Here is a 17,737-nt window from a genome sequence, read left to right as displayed (position 1 = left end):
ATCTGTTTCCTTTATTTTAATTGCTAAGCCAAATACAGTGTTGATTAAAATACTGATTAGAAAGCTGACCAAAAAAACCAACAGTGTTTTCAGTTAAAGAATTGATAATTAATTTTTAAGCAAGGTATTAACATTTGATAATTGATATTAAATTAGAGAGTCAGTGTAAGAATTGTTATTTCTGAGAAGTTCAGTGTACAGATTTTAATAATCTAGTAGCAGTAAAACTGCTTATTAGAAAAAGAGATATTAATGTGTTGCTTTTTTCTAAAAATACACATGCAGATGCTTGTTCATTTGGGAAGCAAGTTATTATCATACACTATATGGCTTTTTTGTAGTCATTTAAGTCTTGCATTTTCTAGTACTGTCTGAAGAAAGAGAATGCTTAAACATATTCGTTAGTGTATATTGTGTATATTCTTTTGTGTGCTGTGTAAAATACAGCAGGAAAACTAGTTCACTATTAAGATCAAACTATTTTGGTATAAATGACGCACTGGATATAGATCACAGAGTCTCTGTAAATTGCTCTGTTGTCCTTTGCCATTCTGGGATGGCTTAGGATAGTCACCATCCTGAGATGGTTTAGGGCAACATATTTGTGTAGTAGTATGTACTGTATGTGTTTTGCTCATTCCACTCTTCACACATGTGTGTGCACATTCATGCTCCTCTGAAAGTAATGCCTCCTATTTTATTATACTGGCCCACAACATTGCAAATAGATGTTGGGGGTATGGCAGTAGGGTTTGAACATTCCCCCTGGTATTCCATTATGTTCTGTTGCTGTGCAACAGCTGGCAGAAGAAGGGCGGTGTGACAAAATGGCATCTGACATGGAATTGTGTATGAAGCAAAGATTTGTCATGGGAATTTCTCCATAATGAAAAAATGGCACCCACTGACATTCTTTGATGCTTGCTCAGCATTTATGGAGACCAAACAATGGATATTAGCGCATTGAGGGGGTGGTGTTTCAGCAGTGATGACAGAGACATGAAAAATAAGCGACATACCAGGTGGCCATACGCAGATTTCCCACCATGAAATGCATGTTGATGGGTTCATCTGTACAAACTAGTGGATTATGACCAGGAAACTGTACAGAGCTGATATATCGGCTGCAGTGTGTTGGGAACAATGATGACAGTGTTGGAATGTCACAAAGTTTATGCAGGTGGATCCCATGAATTCTTACATAGGAACAGAAAGAACACTCTGTGCCAGTTTGTCAGGATATTACTGGGCTGTTCATGGAATCACAGAATTGTAGGGGATGGAGGGGACCTCTAGAGATCACCAAGTGCAACCCCTTGCCAAAGCAGGCTCCCTACAGCAGGTTGCGCAGGTAGACATCCAGGTGGGTCTTGGATATCTCCAGAGAAAGAAATTCCACAACCTCCATGGGCAGCCTGTTCCAGTGCTGTTACCCTTACCATGAAGAAGTTCTTGTGCACATTTGCGCAGAACTTTTTATGCTTGAGTTTGTGGCTGCGTCCCCTTGTCTGATCACCATACAAAAGAATCTGGACTTACCCCTTTACCTCCTGCACCTTTAATATTTGTTGTCATTGATCAGTTTTCCTATCAGTCTAATTTTCTCAAGGCTGAGCAGACCAAGATCACTCAGCCCAGAACTGGATACAGTACTCCAGGTGAGGCCTGACCAGGAAGGAGTTGAGGTGGAGGATAACCTCCCTTGACCTGCTGGCCACGCTCTTTTTAATTGCACTCCAAGATGGCTTTGGCCTTCTTGGTCACCACACTGCTGTCCTACAGTCAGCCTGTTGTCCACCATTGACACTGGCCGTCCTCCAGTCTTCAGGCATCTCTCCCATTCTCCAAGACCTCTCAAAGATATTAGTGTGTGGTTCAGTAGTCACCTTTGCCGGTTCCCTCTTCACACATGGATGCATCCCATCGGGGCCCGTGGGTGTACACTGATGTTGCCAGGACGCTCTCAGACCGTCTCCTCCCTCACTAAAGAGGATCCTTGCATTCCCAGACTCTCTCACTTACCTCCAGGGTCTGGGATTCCTGAGAGGACTCTTTGCATTGAAGACAGAAACAAAGGTGGCGTTCAGTATCAGTCTTCTCAGCATCCTCCATTACCGCAGCACCCCCCTCATTTAATAGGGCACCCACAATTTTCCCTAGCCTTCCTTTTACTGTTGACATACTTAAAAAAAACCTTTCTTACTAACTTTTACCTCCTTTGCCAGATTCAATTTCAGGTGGGAAACCAGCCGAGAATTTCAGCTGTTACAAGACAGACAATATCATTTTCCTGAAATACATCATTACATTTCCAGTAGTATGCCCTTGTAGCCAGGAAGGTCGATGATATCCTGGGATGCATTAATAAGAACATGACCAGCAGATTGAGGGAGGTGATCTTCTCCCCCTAGTCTGTCTTGGTGAGGCCACATCTGAAATACTGTGTCCAGTATTGAACTCCACAGTTCAAAGAAGGCAAGGATCTTCTGGAAGGACTCCAGTAGGGAGGTGACAAGATGATAAAGGGCCTGGAGCATCTCCAGTGCTAGGAGGGGCTGGGAGACCTGGGTTTGTTCAGTGTGGAGAAAACTAAAAGGGAATCTGATCAGTATTTATAGGTATCTAAAGTGCAGGAGGCAAGTAGATGAAGCCAGAGTTTTTTCAGTGGTATGTTGTGGTAGGATAAGGAGCAGTGTCAAAAAACTTGAGCTTAAGAAGTTCACACAGATAAGCGGAAGAACTTCATTACAGTGAGAGTGACAAAGCACTGAAACAGGTCTCCACAACAGAGAGGTTGTGGAGTCTCCTTTTTTGGAGATATTCAAGACCTGTCTGGATGCCTGTTGGTGTGACCTACTTTTGGGAACTTGCTTTCACTGGGGGGTTGGACTCGATGATCTCCATTCCAACCCTTGCAATTCTGTAATTTTGTGATTACTAGTGATGATACATGATGTCCTCACTACAAGCGGGAATCAAAGTGACAGTCCATGAGGAGGCTTGAATTCCTCATCAAAGAAAAGGCTCAAGATGCAGCCCTGAATGAGTAGAGTGCTGTGTGCTGTTTTTTTTGGTTAAGAAGGGGTGATCCTTCTGGATTTTCTGGAACCCAGACAAACCATTAACTTTGGATTGCTGTATCATGACTCTGACTAAGCTGAAGGCTTGAACTTCCAGAGTCAGGCCAGAGAAGAAGACAACCTTTCTCTTGCAACCTGGTAACACTAAACCCCATACTAGTTTAAAGAAAAATAATGGAGCATATTGTCAGTCTTGGCTGAGCTGTACTACAATACCCATCTTACAGTCCTGTTTTAGCACCGTCTGACTGTCATCGTTTGGGTCAGCAAAAGATTGTGTGGTTGACGTTTTCCCAGCAGTGATGCTGTCATAGCAGCTGTGAAACAGTGAGTTGCTCCTGCAGTTGCAGGTTTTGATGAGTGTGACATGTAGGCACTTGTTAATCTGGTGAAGATATGTAGCTGATGGTGACAACTACGTTGCACATAGTATTTTGTAGCTAAGAATTTGCTCTATCAAGTAGTTTTATTGTGCTCATTGTATCTGTTGTACTTTCCATGGAATTAAATAGAAGACATTACTTTTGGAGCAAGCTACTTATATAGTGATGTGTATGCCACTTTTTGGTGCTCATCAACACATATATGTTTTATATGAATGCACACAGGCACTCTTTAGAAATTTTTCTCCTGGTTTAACAATAGTTTGATTTGAACATATTTTGTTATCAAAGATTGTGTGGTACCAAAAAATTGTTAAGAGAAGCATGCAGCTTGCTCTTAAAACAAGTGTAGTATTAATTAATAATTTAGAACTTGTTTCTTCTTTCATTATCTCTAGAGGTCTTTCATCATTTTCTTATTTTATCGCAGCTATCAATTCTAGGTATTTACTTAAAAAGTACTTACGCAGTCAGAAAGTTATTAATTAATGAAGCATCTCAGATATCAGCAGTATGTTTGTAAGGCTTTAATCCACAGAACTCATCATGATTTATAGCTGAAGTTTTCTTGGTAGAAGAGCCTGTGGGCATAGATCATTTTGCAACCTTGTAGATATACATAGCTTAGTATAGACCTGTTTAAAAATTAAAAATTAATGCTTCTTAGATAAATGAAAGTTCCCAAATATGTACAGTTTCTATATATTTACACAATGGATTTTGGTATTGCATGTCTTGCAGGTTAAAAACAGTAATAGAAGAACTCATTCAAACACAGCAAACACTTTTGAGCAAAGAGGAACTTGTGTTGGAACTAGAGAAAAAAATAGAAGACTCTTCTAAGACGTGTGAAAAGAAGTCAGAGTAAGTGGAATTAAAATTGTAATAATGTGAAGGAAAATGTCTATAATGCCATTCTCCTAAACAAGAAATAATCTCCAGTCTTGTTCTGCTTTTTTGAGAAAGTATTCTTACTTATAAATAACAATAAATTTTCAGCTTCTAAAATAAGCCTTCTTGACTCCAGATTCTAATTAATTAGAAAACTGAGCAGCTCTATTAATTTAATTTTGTTGTCATATTGATGGTAGCTCAATAACTGAACTTTTTTTAGCATTGTAACTTCAGCCCAAATGAAGAAAAAGAGTCAATTCAGATTGTCTCTTTGTTTGACATAGTTTGTTGTATACATGTGATTTTGTGGAAGACTTTTTCAGTTATGTGGAAGCTGTGTAATCTTTCTTACACAGTAATGTTTAGAAGTTGTCAAGTTCATTCTTCATGGCATTTGCATTAGAATAGTGAATATAGAGCCAACGCCCTGTGGTACTGCTCAATAAATAATGAAGGTGAGATTTTAATGGTTGTTTTATGTGTCATAAATAAAACATTTATTATAATGATACTTTTAGGGCAGGGTCTTTAACCTCTACTTCATACTCACATCCCAATCTTAAGTGAAGTTACTGTAACAGGTAAAACCTTTATTTTTGTGGTGATGTCTCCCTAGTTCTTTTTGTGATCAGTTGTAGTCTTACTAAGCACTTGGTCATAAATACTGATTTACAGTAACAGGAAATTGTAATACAGGATCTCAGGTGATCTTCATTTGCTGTAGACACATTCTTAGCTCTTGGAAGGCATTTTATCAGTTGGTACTGCCGAATGCATTTCAGTCACATTCAAAACTTTATGTAAGTGTACATGCTGACTAGACAGATTTTCTTTCACTGACAAGGGACACATAACACGTTTTTCATTTATTCAGTTCTTGACCTACCTTTCTTTCTTACAGGTTAGACGGTTTGAACTGGATGGATTTTGTTCTGCTTTACTGTAGGAATGCTTCTTCATTGCTTTGCTATCAGTTACATCTCTCTGAAAGTAGTTCGAACTCTCCCTCTGTTTCTTGGTGTGTGCAGGCTCCTTTGAATAATCTGTAGCAGATGTTTGTGTTGTTGAGGAGATTATTTCAGTCCAGACAGTGCCTGTCTTGAGTCTGTGTTATTGTTGAGCCTCAGGTTTCCCCACTTCTTTCTGACTAATTTTCATCACTGCTAATCCGAACAATTCATTGATTTTTCAGTGGCAGTCTGCACTAGGTGTTGTTTCTCTGTATCTAATTACAGCAGCACAGTGAATTGAGTTTTTCACCTGTTGTGCTTTTCATTAAGGCACGTGTTGAAGTGCATCTTAAAGTGCATCACTTTCTCACTTGCTGCCCTCTTTTGATCTTGCAAGGATTCACTCTTAAAAGACACAGGCAGAGAGTTTTGCACACATCCTGGGATATGACTTTCTGTCTTTTGCCACCAGTGATGTCTCTCTTATTACTTCGTAACTTGTTTGAGTAACCACCTAGCTCAGGATCAGTTTCTGAAGGAGTAATCTTGCCATCCATGACCTTTGGCTTGTAGTGCAATCAGCATATGTCTGCCTACACAATGTTTAGTGTCTGTATGTGTAAGTTATGACAGAGCAACTTCTTCAACAGACAGGGCTGTGTCCCATTCTTTGTCAGATGGAGCTGAAACTGTGGATATACAGAATTATGAGGCTTGCTTTCGATTTTTTTCAGGATTTTCCAGTGGTCTTTTGGGTGGTGTCAACTGAACTGCTTGAACCTTGTTCATGAGTACAACAAACAGCTTCATTTCTGAAGTAGGAATAATGGACTTGGTAATCAGGAATAATTTATAAATTTCTTTATTTCTCCAAATTAAGAGCATACAGAATGACAGAATACTTTAATTTTTCTTTAGTGTCCTTGTTCTTGATAGGCCTGGTGCCTCAACTTCCCATCTGCTCTTTCAGACTATGAGAATTCTGTGTTTCTTTCTAGACAAAGCTTCTGAGCTCAAGTGGAATGATCTGAGTGTGTTAGTATTGTAGCATAGATAATTCATGCTGTTGGACATGTTTGGTTTTTGGCAATTATTGAGGTTAATAGCCATCTAGCTTCCAGGTGGATGTCCTAAATGGTTTACTTGTCCTCTGCTAATGTTTCATTGTCTGTTGTAGAGTACCTATTGAAGTTAAGTGTGCGTGTTCTCTCATACCTTTATGTGAAGATCTGTTTTATGGCCACCTTCATTTAATTGATCTTCTGCATATTCATTATTAGGAAATCAGCTTTCTGTTATTTCATTGGTGTTGTCTCATGTTTCTAAGGCTGAGTTTGTACCTGATAGTCTCAGTGCTAGGTATGTGTTTCTCTTATTCACGTGGGTCACTTCTGGGAGAACTGAATGGTCTGGGGCTATTTTTTTTTAATCTACGCAGAATGGTTCTCTAGCAGCCTTCAAGGAAGGTGAAAACCTTGTTGACTGTGGCACAGGAGACAATTAAGAGCCAAGTACAATTTTTTTATGTGCAGCTGCAAGGCCACTTACAGGTTTTTTCTTCCAGATCTGTTTCATGTACTGTTTTTCTCAGGAAGCTTCTAGAGCTGATAGAGCCATTCATGATGCAACTGTTGTTTGAGAAATGAGAATCTTTGGTCTTCTCTGAGGCTTTTTTAATAGGGCATCGGTTTGAAGTCTATCAGTGTAAGAAAGGAGGTATAAAATATCTTTAAAAAGAAGTATTAGTAAATAGACTGAAAACAAGAAAGTGGACAGAAAACATAACTGTAACTAAATATTAATCTGAAATTCTGACTTGGAAGAGAACTAACTGATAAAATGAAGTGACACAGTAGTAAATCCATACAGCGTTCTGCATTGCACTTCTGTAATGATGTTTTAATAAGTCCAAATGAGTCACAGAATGGTTGAGGTTAGAAGATTGCTGTGCAGGTCTAACCTCCAGAGGTTAATCAAAACGTAAATTTATACAAACAATAATGAAAATGTATAGTAGTTGAGGGCAGCTGTTTCTCTGCATTTGGAGTAAGGTCAAAGGTAACGAGTGGGAATGTGAAAATACTCTTGTGTTCTCTTGTATGTTAATGGTAAAATACTGTGTAATAATGCTATAAGAGAGACCACAAGTAGATTATGGGATATGATTTCAATAGCTGCTGAAAAACAGAGAAATATGCAGAGCAGAGTGAAAATCACTCATAGAAGATAAGAAAAAAACACTTTTTTTTTTTTTAAGCTTTCATAAAATAAAAAATATACCTTAAATTATGTGCATTTCAAAGTTAATTTTCTTTTCAGTATTGTTCTCTTGCTGAGCCAAAAGCAAGCACTGGAAGAACTTAAGCAAACTGTTCAGCAATTAAGATGCTCTGAGGCAAAATTTGCAGCACAGAAAGAACTACTGGAACAAAAAGTGCAAGAGAACGATGGGAAAGAACCACCACCTGTAGTGAATTATGAAGAAGATGCCAGATCAGTCACTTCTATGGTAAGCTTTACTAAATTATACAGTCTTACTATCATATATTGTTCCTTAGATCAGCAATTCATGACACATAAATGGATGACTGGAGTGAATTAACTTCTCTTTACATTTTCCGAAACTGACTAGTTGGAAAAACAATTCAGTTGTGTGGTTCTATTTATTTATTTATCTGTTTATTTATTTATTTATTTATTTTTAAGTTGCAATAATTTACATTACTCTTCGTATATCTGCAGACTTAATTTGGCCTCCTGCACCCTAGAGACTTAACTTCTCATTACATTGTTTTATAATTAAAAGTGTAAATCTTTAAATAGATTTAATAAACATGAGTATGAGTTATTGACAATTTTGTTGGCTTTGTTGAAGCAGTATGTTCACAGTTGTAGACAGAAAACTAACAGATAAAAGCTGTTGGAATACTGCATACATTATGTCACTGAGAAATTAACTTCACGTACTGTAATCATTCCTTTTAACTCTTACTTGCTAACACCTGATTCCTTGCAGCTTATTTTTAAATGGCCTCTTAATTTTAGATGGCTCTTTATAATAAAAATAAACTTGTGTTAATTTTTAAGATTCTGTGTAATCTTAAAACGTACTTGTCTACTATTTTGGACTTCCCTTTCTTAATTATATGCAGTTGTGTTGAGATAGTAATCATAGAATCATAGAATGGCTTGGGTTGGAAGGGACGCCAAGGATCATAGATTTCCAACTCCCCTGCCAGAGGTAGGGCTACCAAACTCCAGATTTGGTAACTGGACCAGGTTGCCCAGGGTTCCATCTAACCTGGTCTTAAACACCTCCAGGGATGGGGCATCCACAGCCTCACTGGGCATCTTCACCTCTGTGAAGAACTTCCCCCTGATGTTTAGTCTATGCCTTCCCTCCTTGACCTTGAAATCATTCCCCCTTGTCGTATTTCTGTCTAGCCTTGTAAAAAGTTTATTCCCCTCCGCTGGATTATAAACTCCAGATGAGGCCTCACAAGCATTGAGGGCAGGATCACCTGCCTCAGTCTGCTGGGGCTGGCTCTTCTTTTGGTGCAGCTCAGGATAGAATTGGATTGGGCTGCAAGCACTCATTGGCAGCTCATGTTGACTCTTTCATCAGCTGACATTCGCAAATCCTTCTCCCGAGAGCTTCTCTCAAGCTGTTTTTTTCCCAACCTGCATGTGCTTGGGATTGCCTCAACCAAAATGCAGGACCTTTGACGTGGCCTTGTTGTACTTCATGAGGTTAGCATGTGCCCACGTCTCAAGCCTGTCTAGATCCCTCTGGATAGCATCTCTTCCCTCTAGTATGTGAGTTGTACTTCTCAGCTTGTTGTCGTCTGCAAATTTGCTGGAGGTATGCTTGATCCCACTGTCCACGTCACCTACACAGATGTTAAATAACACTGGTCCTTGCACCGGCCCATGAGGAATGCCATTCATCACTGCTGTTGACCACTAACACTCTGAGTGCAGCCATCCAGCCAATTCCTTATCCAGCGAGTGGTCCGTCCATCAAATCCATTTTTCTCCAGTTTGGTGACCAGGATGTCGTGTGGAATGGTGTCGTGCACTTTGCAAAAGTCTGGGTAGATGACGCCAATTATTTATCCACTGATGCTGTAACTCCATTGTAGAATGCCACCAGGATGTCAGGCTTGACTTGCCCCTGTTGAAGCCATGTTGGTTACCACCAATCACCTCATCTTTATTTTCCATGTGCCTTAGTAGGGCTTTCAGGAGGATCCACTCCATGATCTTGCTAGGCACAGAGATTAGACTGACTGGCCTGTAGTTCCCTGGATCTTCTTTTTTTCCTCTTCTTGAAAATGGGGGTTATGTTTCCCCTTTTAGGCTGTCATGACCTTTCAGATCTGATGGATAGTGGCTTGGCAACTTTATCTGCCAGTTCCCTCAGAACCCATGGATGAATCTCATCAGGTCCCATGGTCTTGTACGCCTTCAGGTTCTTTAGATGGCCTCGAACCTGATCTTCATTTACAGTAGGCAGATTTTCCTTGTCCAGGTTCATACCTTTACTTTCTGTAACTTGAATGGTGCAGCTAGGACACTTGGTAGTGAAGTCTGAGGCAAGGAAGTATTGGGCACCTCAGCTTTCTCTGTATCCCTTGTGTCCAGTTCTCCAGTTTCCTTCTGGGCCCATGTCTTCTCTGGCCTTCCTGCTTCCCCTCCCTAAGGCTTTCTTTTTGTGCTTAATTAAGTTCACAATCTTCTCACTGATCCATGGAGGCCTCCTGGTGTTCTTGCCTGCTGTCTTTTTTTCTTGGGATGCACTGCTTCTGGGCTTGGAGGAGATGGTCCTTGAACACTGACTAGTTTTTTTGGGCCCATCTTCCCTCCAGGGCTTTAGCCCGCGTCACCCTGCCAAGCAGTTCCCTGAAGAGTTTGAAGTCTGCTGTCTTGAAGTCTGTGTAATCTAAATGTAGAGTGATACTACATTTGATTGTACTTATTTGCTCTTCTTGAAAAATTTGTTGTAAATGTGTGATTTGAAAATTGTTTTCCTAGTAATGACTAATTTTTTGTTTGGTTTATGTTGTGAGTGCATGTTGAGGTTTTTGTATGTTTGGGGTTATTTTAAGTTTAAAATTGCATACTGCTTTATATAAAGCATTTATTTGATGCCACATAAATGGAGCCAGTATCAAAAGGGAGTCGTTTTCAAATTGTTTTGTTTTTCATCTCTTAGAATGAGTAATAGTATTGTATGACTCTCACAAGTAGCCTGGCTCTGAAACACAGTTTTATGTGATTTTGTAGATAGAGTTAGGTAACCTGTATTTTGTTTTGAAACTTCCTATGTTTCTGATTCATCTCTACTGTCTACTGGAAGGAGATAAATACTGTGAAATAGATTGTTATTTCTAGTAAAGCAGCTGTATTTATGCCAAAATGATGTATCAAAATGAAGTATCAAAATTTTTAAAGATTATGTCACTGTCACAAAAGTTAACTGGAAGCTTGTGCTAGATTATCAGTGTTTAGTCAATGAATGCATTGTCTATCACTTGTCTTAGTGTACGTATATTTCACTTGCTATTTTAAGCATGTGACAATAGTCTACAATTAAAACAGAAAATAACAAGAAAACTCTAGTATTATTTAATCTTCTGATTAGAAATAGAAGTATTGACAATAATTGGAGCTTTGCAGTGCAAGTATAACTTACTGAAATGTGCAGCAGTGGTTTGCATTTCATTTTAGGTGGTTACATTGAGAAAATCAGTGTTGGCTAGAAAATTGGTATGCCACAATAAGGTATGTCTTCCCATATCCTTATATGGTAGAAAGAGTTACTGTGACAGTACAGAACAGTATTCTAGAGGTTTTTGGTTTTTTTGTTGTTTGTTTGTTTGTTTGTTTTTTGTTGTTGTTGTTTTTTCCTGAGAACTACCTGTCTTTTAAGTAGAATACAGCAATTATGCTATTTCAGCGTAATTGTGGTTCATGTAGTCACTGTCCCTGGAGATGTTCAAGATACGTTTGGATGTTGTAAGGTACATGGTGAAATGGGACATATTGCTAGCAGGTGGATGGTTGGACAAGATGGTCTTGGAGGTCTTTTCCAAACTTTCTGATTCTATGATTTTGCATTATGCTGTAACCATTGGTAAAACTAAGACTTGGTACTCTGGCTCTGTAATCTGGAAAAACTTGTCAGCAGGTGGAGCTCAAGCTTTTAAGCCAAAACACCGGTTATGACTGAATAGTCATCATTTTTCATCATCTATGTTTAAAGAAATTAGATGAGACATAGAAATGTATGTTCTCTTTTTCTAACATTAAACAGTCTGAAGTGGTGCTTTGTTTTTTTGTTTTCTGTTATTTTTCCTGTTGTTTTTTAAAGATGGTAAAATATAACAGTGATGTAGGAAAACCCAACCCGTGTTCTTCGGTAGCATGTAAGCTAATCAAAAAGCCTGCACAGCTTTGCTGTTTAAGGAGCAGCTGTGCAAAGTTGCTACACATTTTGCATGTGCTCATTAAAGGATTTCTGGTTGAATTCGGTTGTCAGTGTGGGAGGCACCTGCACTATCAATGAATTATCAGTGCATCATTGTAGGACAGTGTTGTCCTTTGCACTGTGTGTAGTAGAGTAAGTAAGAGCAGATCTATTAGCATGAGATTTAACACTTCTGAATTCCTATTATATCTGTTGTAGCTAAGGTATGTATCCAAAAGGAAAAAAAATTATAAAATTTCACAGCATTTATGATTAGTTTTACTATTTAAAAGGCTTCAGAGATTCTGGTCTCAGTGATTTTTTTAAAAGTTAGATATGCTAGCTTCTGGTGAAAATTATTTGTGGCACATATTAAAACAAACAAACAAAGACACAGAAGAAAGAGCACTGTATTCCAGTCGCTGTTTTCCAGATTTTGTGAGTCCATGCTCCTTTTAACAGTGTGATCAACACTGAGAATTTGAGACAAATATTTTTAGGATTCTCACTTGTACAATCAATAGGTGTACAGAGGTTAGTCCAAGTAGGCTTATCACAATAGAAAGATAATAAATGAAAAATGCTCACTTGGTGTTGTAGATTTGTAATAAATTTCATGAGGAGCAAATCTCCAGAAAGAGATCCTTCCTCAGTGGCAGTCAGCCCTTAAATGGGATCTAGGAGAGGTGGAGCCAGGCTCTACCCCTTCCAGTAGCACAGGTGAATTGCCTTCACCTGTGCTCCCGCAGCTGAATCACTGCTTACCTCAGGTGGTCAATCAGAGGTTCAGGCCGTGATCAACAGTTCCCATACATCACTAAAATTGAAATCAGCAAGTTTTAATCAGTTTATGAGTTCTGAATTTTTCTAAGTCAACTATGTAGATATGTGTAGGAACTGTTGAGTTCATGGTCTGAACCACTGATTGAGCACCTGGGGAAAGGACCCAGTCAGCCCTGGGTGCACAGGTGAAGGCAATTCAGCTGTGTGACTCAAAGGGGTGGAGTCTGACTCCTTCTCTCTCTTAGACCTCATTTAAGGGCTGATTGCCACAACAGGTCTCTAGTTGGAGAGCCTTCCTTGTGGAGTTTCTTTTGTGTGTCTAGATCTTCAGAGATGGGTGAGCACTTTTGTTTCTAACATCTTTCTGTTGTGTTAGTTTCCTTGTCGTTACATCTGCTGTAATGCTATTCCATTGTATGGGTCTTTCTGACTGTGTAGATTTTAAAGAAAGTTTACAGGAAGTGAGTATGTGATTAAAGATGCATCATGAGATGAGTTTTAGGTATTGTATTATAAGGCTGTAGAAATGTAACGCACATTATCTATGTTCTATGGGATGGTTTACTTAGTGCCTGGCTTGATGGTTGCTGATGGGGTCCACCTAGGTGATAGAGGGGGAAAAAAATATTGCCCCTGGAGCTATCTGGGTTCATTGACAGGGCTTCAAAGCACTTTTGAAGTGGGAGGAGAGTGGTAGTAATCTTGCACATGACCAGGTAGTCAAGTTGAAGGGACAGGGTTCTATTGGGGTCCTCAACCTGCTGCATCTTAAGAAGGTGAAAGCAATAGGCAAGTCATTCAAAGGTATTAAGGAGTTATCTTGCATGAATCTTGCTGCTAGCTCAAGATTATGTAAGAGTCCATGTGTTCGGAAGGGGCTGTCAGGAGCTGTTCACAGTGACTTGCAGACTTCTACAACATTATTTTGAGATTGTAAATGGAAACAGAACCTGTGTAAGTCTATGCAACGTTGATATCCTTAGTCTCTTTCTTATTTATCAGCAGAAGAAGTACTGACAATGTAGTCATCTTTTAGAAATTGTGCCTATTAATTTATGTAAGACTTGTATGTAAGCAGCTGTTGGATTCCTGGGCAGCTGAAGTTCAGCTTAATGATTTTTGCTTTGGGCTGCTTTTTAAGCTTTGTAGCTGGGACTTGTGTTTTTGGCTCACAGACAGAAATTAAAATGAAGGAAAAATGTTCCAAATTTCAGATGGTCATAGCAGGTGAGAGTGAACTATGTTCTTCTTGCTGTAAAGGTATGTTCTAGTTCCATTTTCTTCTTTTTATAAATCCTTTACCTGATGGGCATGCGTCAAAGAAAGGGCAATCCACAGAGATACAGAGATATACTAAGGTAAGAGACAGATAAATCCCATCATGCTTTGTCCTGAGTGGTGGATGTTACTGGCTGAGAATTTAAGAGATTAGAGATAATGAAGCCTCTGAACTTCTTTCTACTGAACATACCTGGAAATTTCTGAAGTGAAAGATTAATCTGGCAGTAATATTTTGGTAGACTAGGAATCAAATTATACATAGTTTGCTCTGGAAGTAGTGTCTCCTGTATATTTCTATGAAAACTGCAATAGATATAAAGAGCACAGGAACATTATTTTTTACTTAATTTATGAAACACTGTTTTTCAATGTAGTGGCTGCCATTAGTTAGGCATTTTCACTGGCAGTAAAGACAAGCCTTCATGCCAAGTTCATAGATTTTGTACTAGTGAAGGTGATGCACTTTCTCTGCTGAAACGCCATTCATCACCTCATGGTGTTCACATCCACTGTGTCTCTGTAAACATTCATCAAGTATCAATGAAAGGGTGGAGTTTTTTCCACGAAGAGGAGGCGTTCAGTGACACATCTTTGCTTCACGCATACTTCCATGTCAGATGCCCCTCTGTTGCCATCTGCCATGCAGTAACAAAATATAATGGAGTATTGGTGGGGAAGTTTCAATCTCTACTGCCGTACCACCAATGTCTGCCTCTGACATTATGGGCTAGTGTAATAAAATAGGAGTCAGTACTTTCAGAGCAACTCTTGCATGTTTCTTAAGGTCAGCATATTATCTGGGGGAAAAAAAAGGAAAAAAGTGTTGAGCGAAAAACTGTCTTGAGGAAGGGGAAAATTAGAAATGTGAATGAACTTTGGAAGGAATTGATGAAAGTAGCTTGTTCAGAGTATTTTAGGTGGTGAATTACTGTACTGTTTCTGAAAAAAGGAGAATGTATGTGCTTCTCCTTAACTGCCAAAAATAGTTCAAGAGCTATCAGTATTCCTTAAGGAAAAAGCCTTCATTCCAGTGTTGCAGCATTGCATACCCCTGGGGGATTTGTAATTTCATTCAAAATCATCCCTGCAATGAGGAACGTTTTATATAGAAGATTTGGTTTGAACAGGAGTCACATGTTAGTATTGACTGTAAGTTTCTGGATGATTCTGTGTGTGTTGAGAGGAAATTAGTAATTCTCTGCTGGAATTGTTATTGGCTTCTTAAATCTTTTTCATAGTGATTGGACTGATGTAGTGTAATTATCAACTTTTCATAGCCTTCAGGGAACTCGCAGAAAAGCAGTGACAGAGTTTGCCTGCTATGTATTGTCTCTCTTTTCTCTTTTTTTTTTTTCTTCTTTCTTTTCTCCTTGTTTTTTCCATATCTTTTTGAAAAGGCCCTAATTATTGAAGTCAGTGATAACGCTTCTGAGAGTACATAGAGCTATTACAAACCTTTGACTGTTATGTTTGTGATTAGTGAAAATCAGTTCCAGTTCCAGGTGATGTTCTTTGGCATATGTGCTGCTTTCTAGAGGTATGATGGTGTGTGCATGTAGCATGTGTAATTTGTTTGTACCAGCTATTAACCATTGCAGAGACCAGAAGGAATAGAGGCTCAGCAATCTTGATCTTACATAAACATGTTGCAGAGTTGTGCTACATCTGAATTAATCTGCTAAATTCATTGTGTGGAGCACTGTATGTATAATATGGTCCTTCAGCCAGCTGCACTGTAAAACTGTTCATGCTGAATGTAGCTTATTGTAGCTAGAGGCTCTTTGCCTCTGTCTTTGTATTATTAGCTCATACAGCAGTCTTTAAACTTTTTAAATTGCCTTGTTTTGATGGCACTCGTGAACATACGTCAGTAGAGATTATTCTAACTGTATTTATTAATTCAAATTTTATAATGAAGTTACTTTCATAATTAAGTAGTATTTGTCAGTTTGACACATTACACACCAGACTTTTCCAGAAGTTAAGCTGTCTGCTGATTACCTAAAACTTTATAGTTCCATTGAGAACGTGTTAGTATTAAATGGTTTGTGGATGCACGTGCACTTCTAGCTATTAAAGTGTGTGGGCTTTTAATACCTCTCTGACAGACTGTAACTTTTAGATGATGGTTGTGAAAAACTTGTTCACTGTTAGTTTGCTTTGCAAGATTTATATTCTTTTAATGTTTTGTTCTCTAATGCATGTTCAGCTTTCTGCTGTTCTAAAATTTATGTTCTTGACGCTTCAAGTCACTTTCATGAAATCTCACTTGGTTCCCTGATTGCTTATTCTGACGTTATTAGCAAGGAAGTAAACAGGTTTATATGTACCTGCTGAACTATAAACTGTGGATTCTAGGTTAAAAACTATATCTGGCCTAGGAGGATGAAAATGTTTGGAAGCAGGGAAAGCAGCTCCGTAGCCAGAATGTTGAGTGAGATTGTGACTGGCAGATGTTGACTTTGACCAATAGCTAATACATCATCATAGTATTTTTGAATGATGAGCTGCAAGAGGACATGAAACAATTTAGGTTTTCTAATTTTCATGAACACAAGGTACTGCAGTAAAACCAGGGCTATTTACTGTAGTTTGTTTTAGATTGTTCATTTATTTAGACAGGACAGTAGCTAGAGTTGTCTTGTGTGCATATTCAGGTCTCTATTACTGTGATGTAACAGTGGAAAGCAAGGAAGAGAAGGATCGTGTTATGACTGTATTCCCTTTTGGCATTGCAAATGCTCTACAGACTCAAATTGGCATCATTTTAATGATTTCAAACTAGTAAAGTGAAAACAGAAGAATTAACAAAATAATTATACATCAAGTTAATAGCAGTATTATTGATTAATAACAGTGAAATTGGGGACAATTCACATCTTTGCATTTACGTACTGATTTTTTGGTAGGATTAAATTCCAGTTTTGCCTCATATTTTTCCTGATATACTGGAGTTATTAGCATTGGGCCTTTGTTTTCCAAAACTATGTATTAATTCCAGATTTGGCAGTAAGCCTTCACAAATCTGAATTGGTTTCTTAAATTGTGTTTACTGATATCAGTTCTGTTTTGCTTGGTATCATTGTTCAGTCAGGTGAAGGAGGTATGCTAGAAATTGGTGGTATAGAAACACTTCTATTAAGCAAAGCAGGAATTCTGTCGCGAGCTTCATGGACCCATCTGGAATACTGCATCCAGTTCTGGGGCTCCCATTTTAGGAAAGATGTGAATCTTCTGGGAAGGATCCAGAGAAGGGCTACAAGGATGACCAGAGGGCTGGAACACCCAGCCTGTGAGGACAGTCTAAAGTAGCTGGGCTTCTTCACTTGGGAAGACCTCATTATGGCCTTCTAATAATTAAAGCAAGATGATAAACAGAAGGGAAAGCAACTTTTTACACAGGTAGATAGTGATAGACAAGGAGAAATGGTTTTAAATGAAAGGAGGGCAGATTTAATTCAGTGTTGGGAAAATTTTTCGCAGAGAGTGTGGCAAGGTGCTGGAACATACTGCCCGCAGAGGCTGTGAACACCCTGTCCCTGGAGGCTAGGTGAGGCCCTAAGCAGAACAGTCTAGCGCTTTATCTAGCAGTTTGCAACCCTGGCCACGGCAGAAGAGGTAGAAGTGGATAATCTTTGAGGTCCCTTGCAGCCAAAGCCATTCTGTGCTTATTCTTTGACCTCTCTAGCTGCCTTGCAAAAGGCTGTTTGGTTAGTTTACTTTTCCACAAAGCTACCAGGGAAGGTTGCAGTGCCTCAGCTTAGATGATATATGTTAAGCGTTTTCTTCCCAGAGGCATGGTTGATGTTCTTGGTGATAATTGGGTGAAATCAAAATTACATTTTGTTAAAAATAGACTGTTTTGTATATAATAATTAAAATTTCCTTTGTCTTTTA

The 17,737-nt window shown here is 38.8% G+C and overlaps 1 protein-coding gene across 3 annotated transcripts in view; it reads left to right on the top strand.

Moving 5' to 3' along the window:
* FER (FER tyrosine kinase) overlaps nucleotides 1-17,737 on the top strand; it is a 172,529-nt gene that overhangs the window by 55,870 nt on the left and 98,922 nt on the right. For all 3 annotated transcript variants that reach the window (XM_042864894.1, XM_042864896.1, XM_042864897.1), the window contains 2 exons: nucleotides 4,205-4,327; nucleotides 7,627-7,816. In XM_042864894.1, the coding sequence (XP_042720828.1) occupies nucleotides 4,205-4,327; nucleotides 7,627-7,816 (313 nt within the window). The remainder of the gene's footprint in view (nucleotides 1-4,204; nucleotides 4,328-7,626; nucleotides 7,817-17,737) is intronic.

Source organism: Lagopus leucura, unplaced genomic scaffold, assembly GCF_019238085.1.
Source record: "Lagopus leucura isolate 7727_CA_CO unplaced genomic scaffold, USGS_WTPT01 Super-Scaffold_774, whole genome shotgun sequence".
In the NCBI taxonomy this organism is placed as follows: Eukaryota; Metazoa; Chordata; class Aves; order Galliformes; family Phasianidae; genus Lagopus; species Lagopus leucura.
The sequence above is the reverse complement of the archived record's forward strand: the minus strand, read 5'-3'. Positions and strand labels throughout refer to the sequence as shown.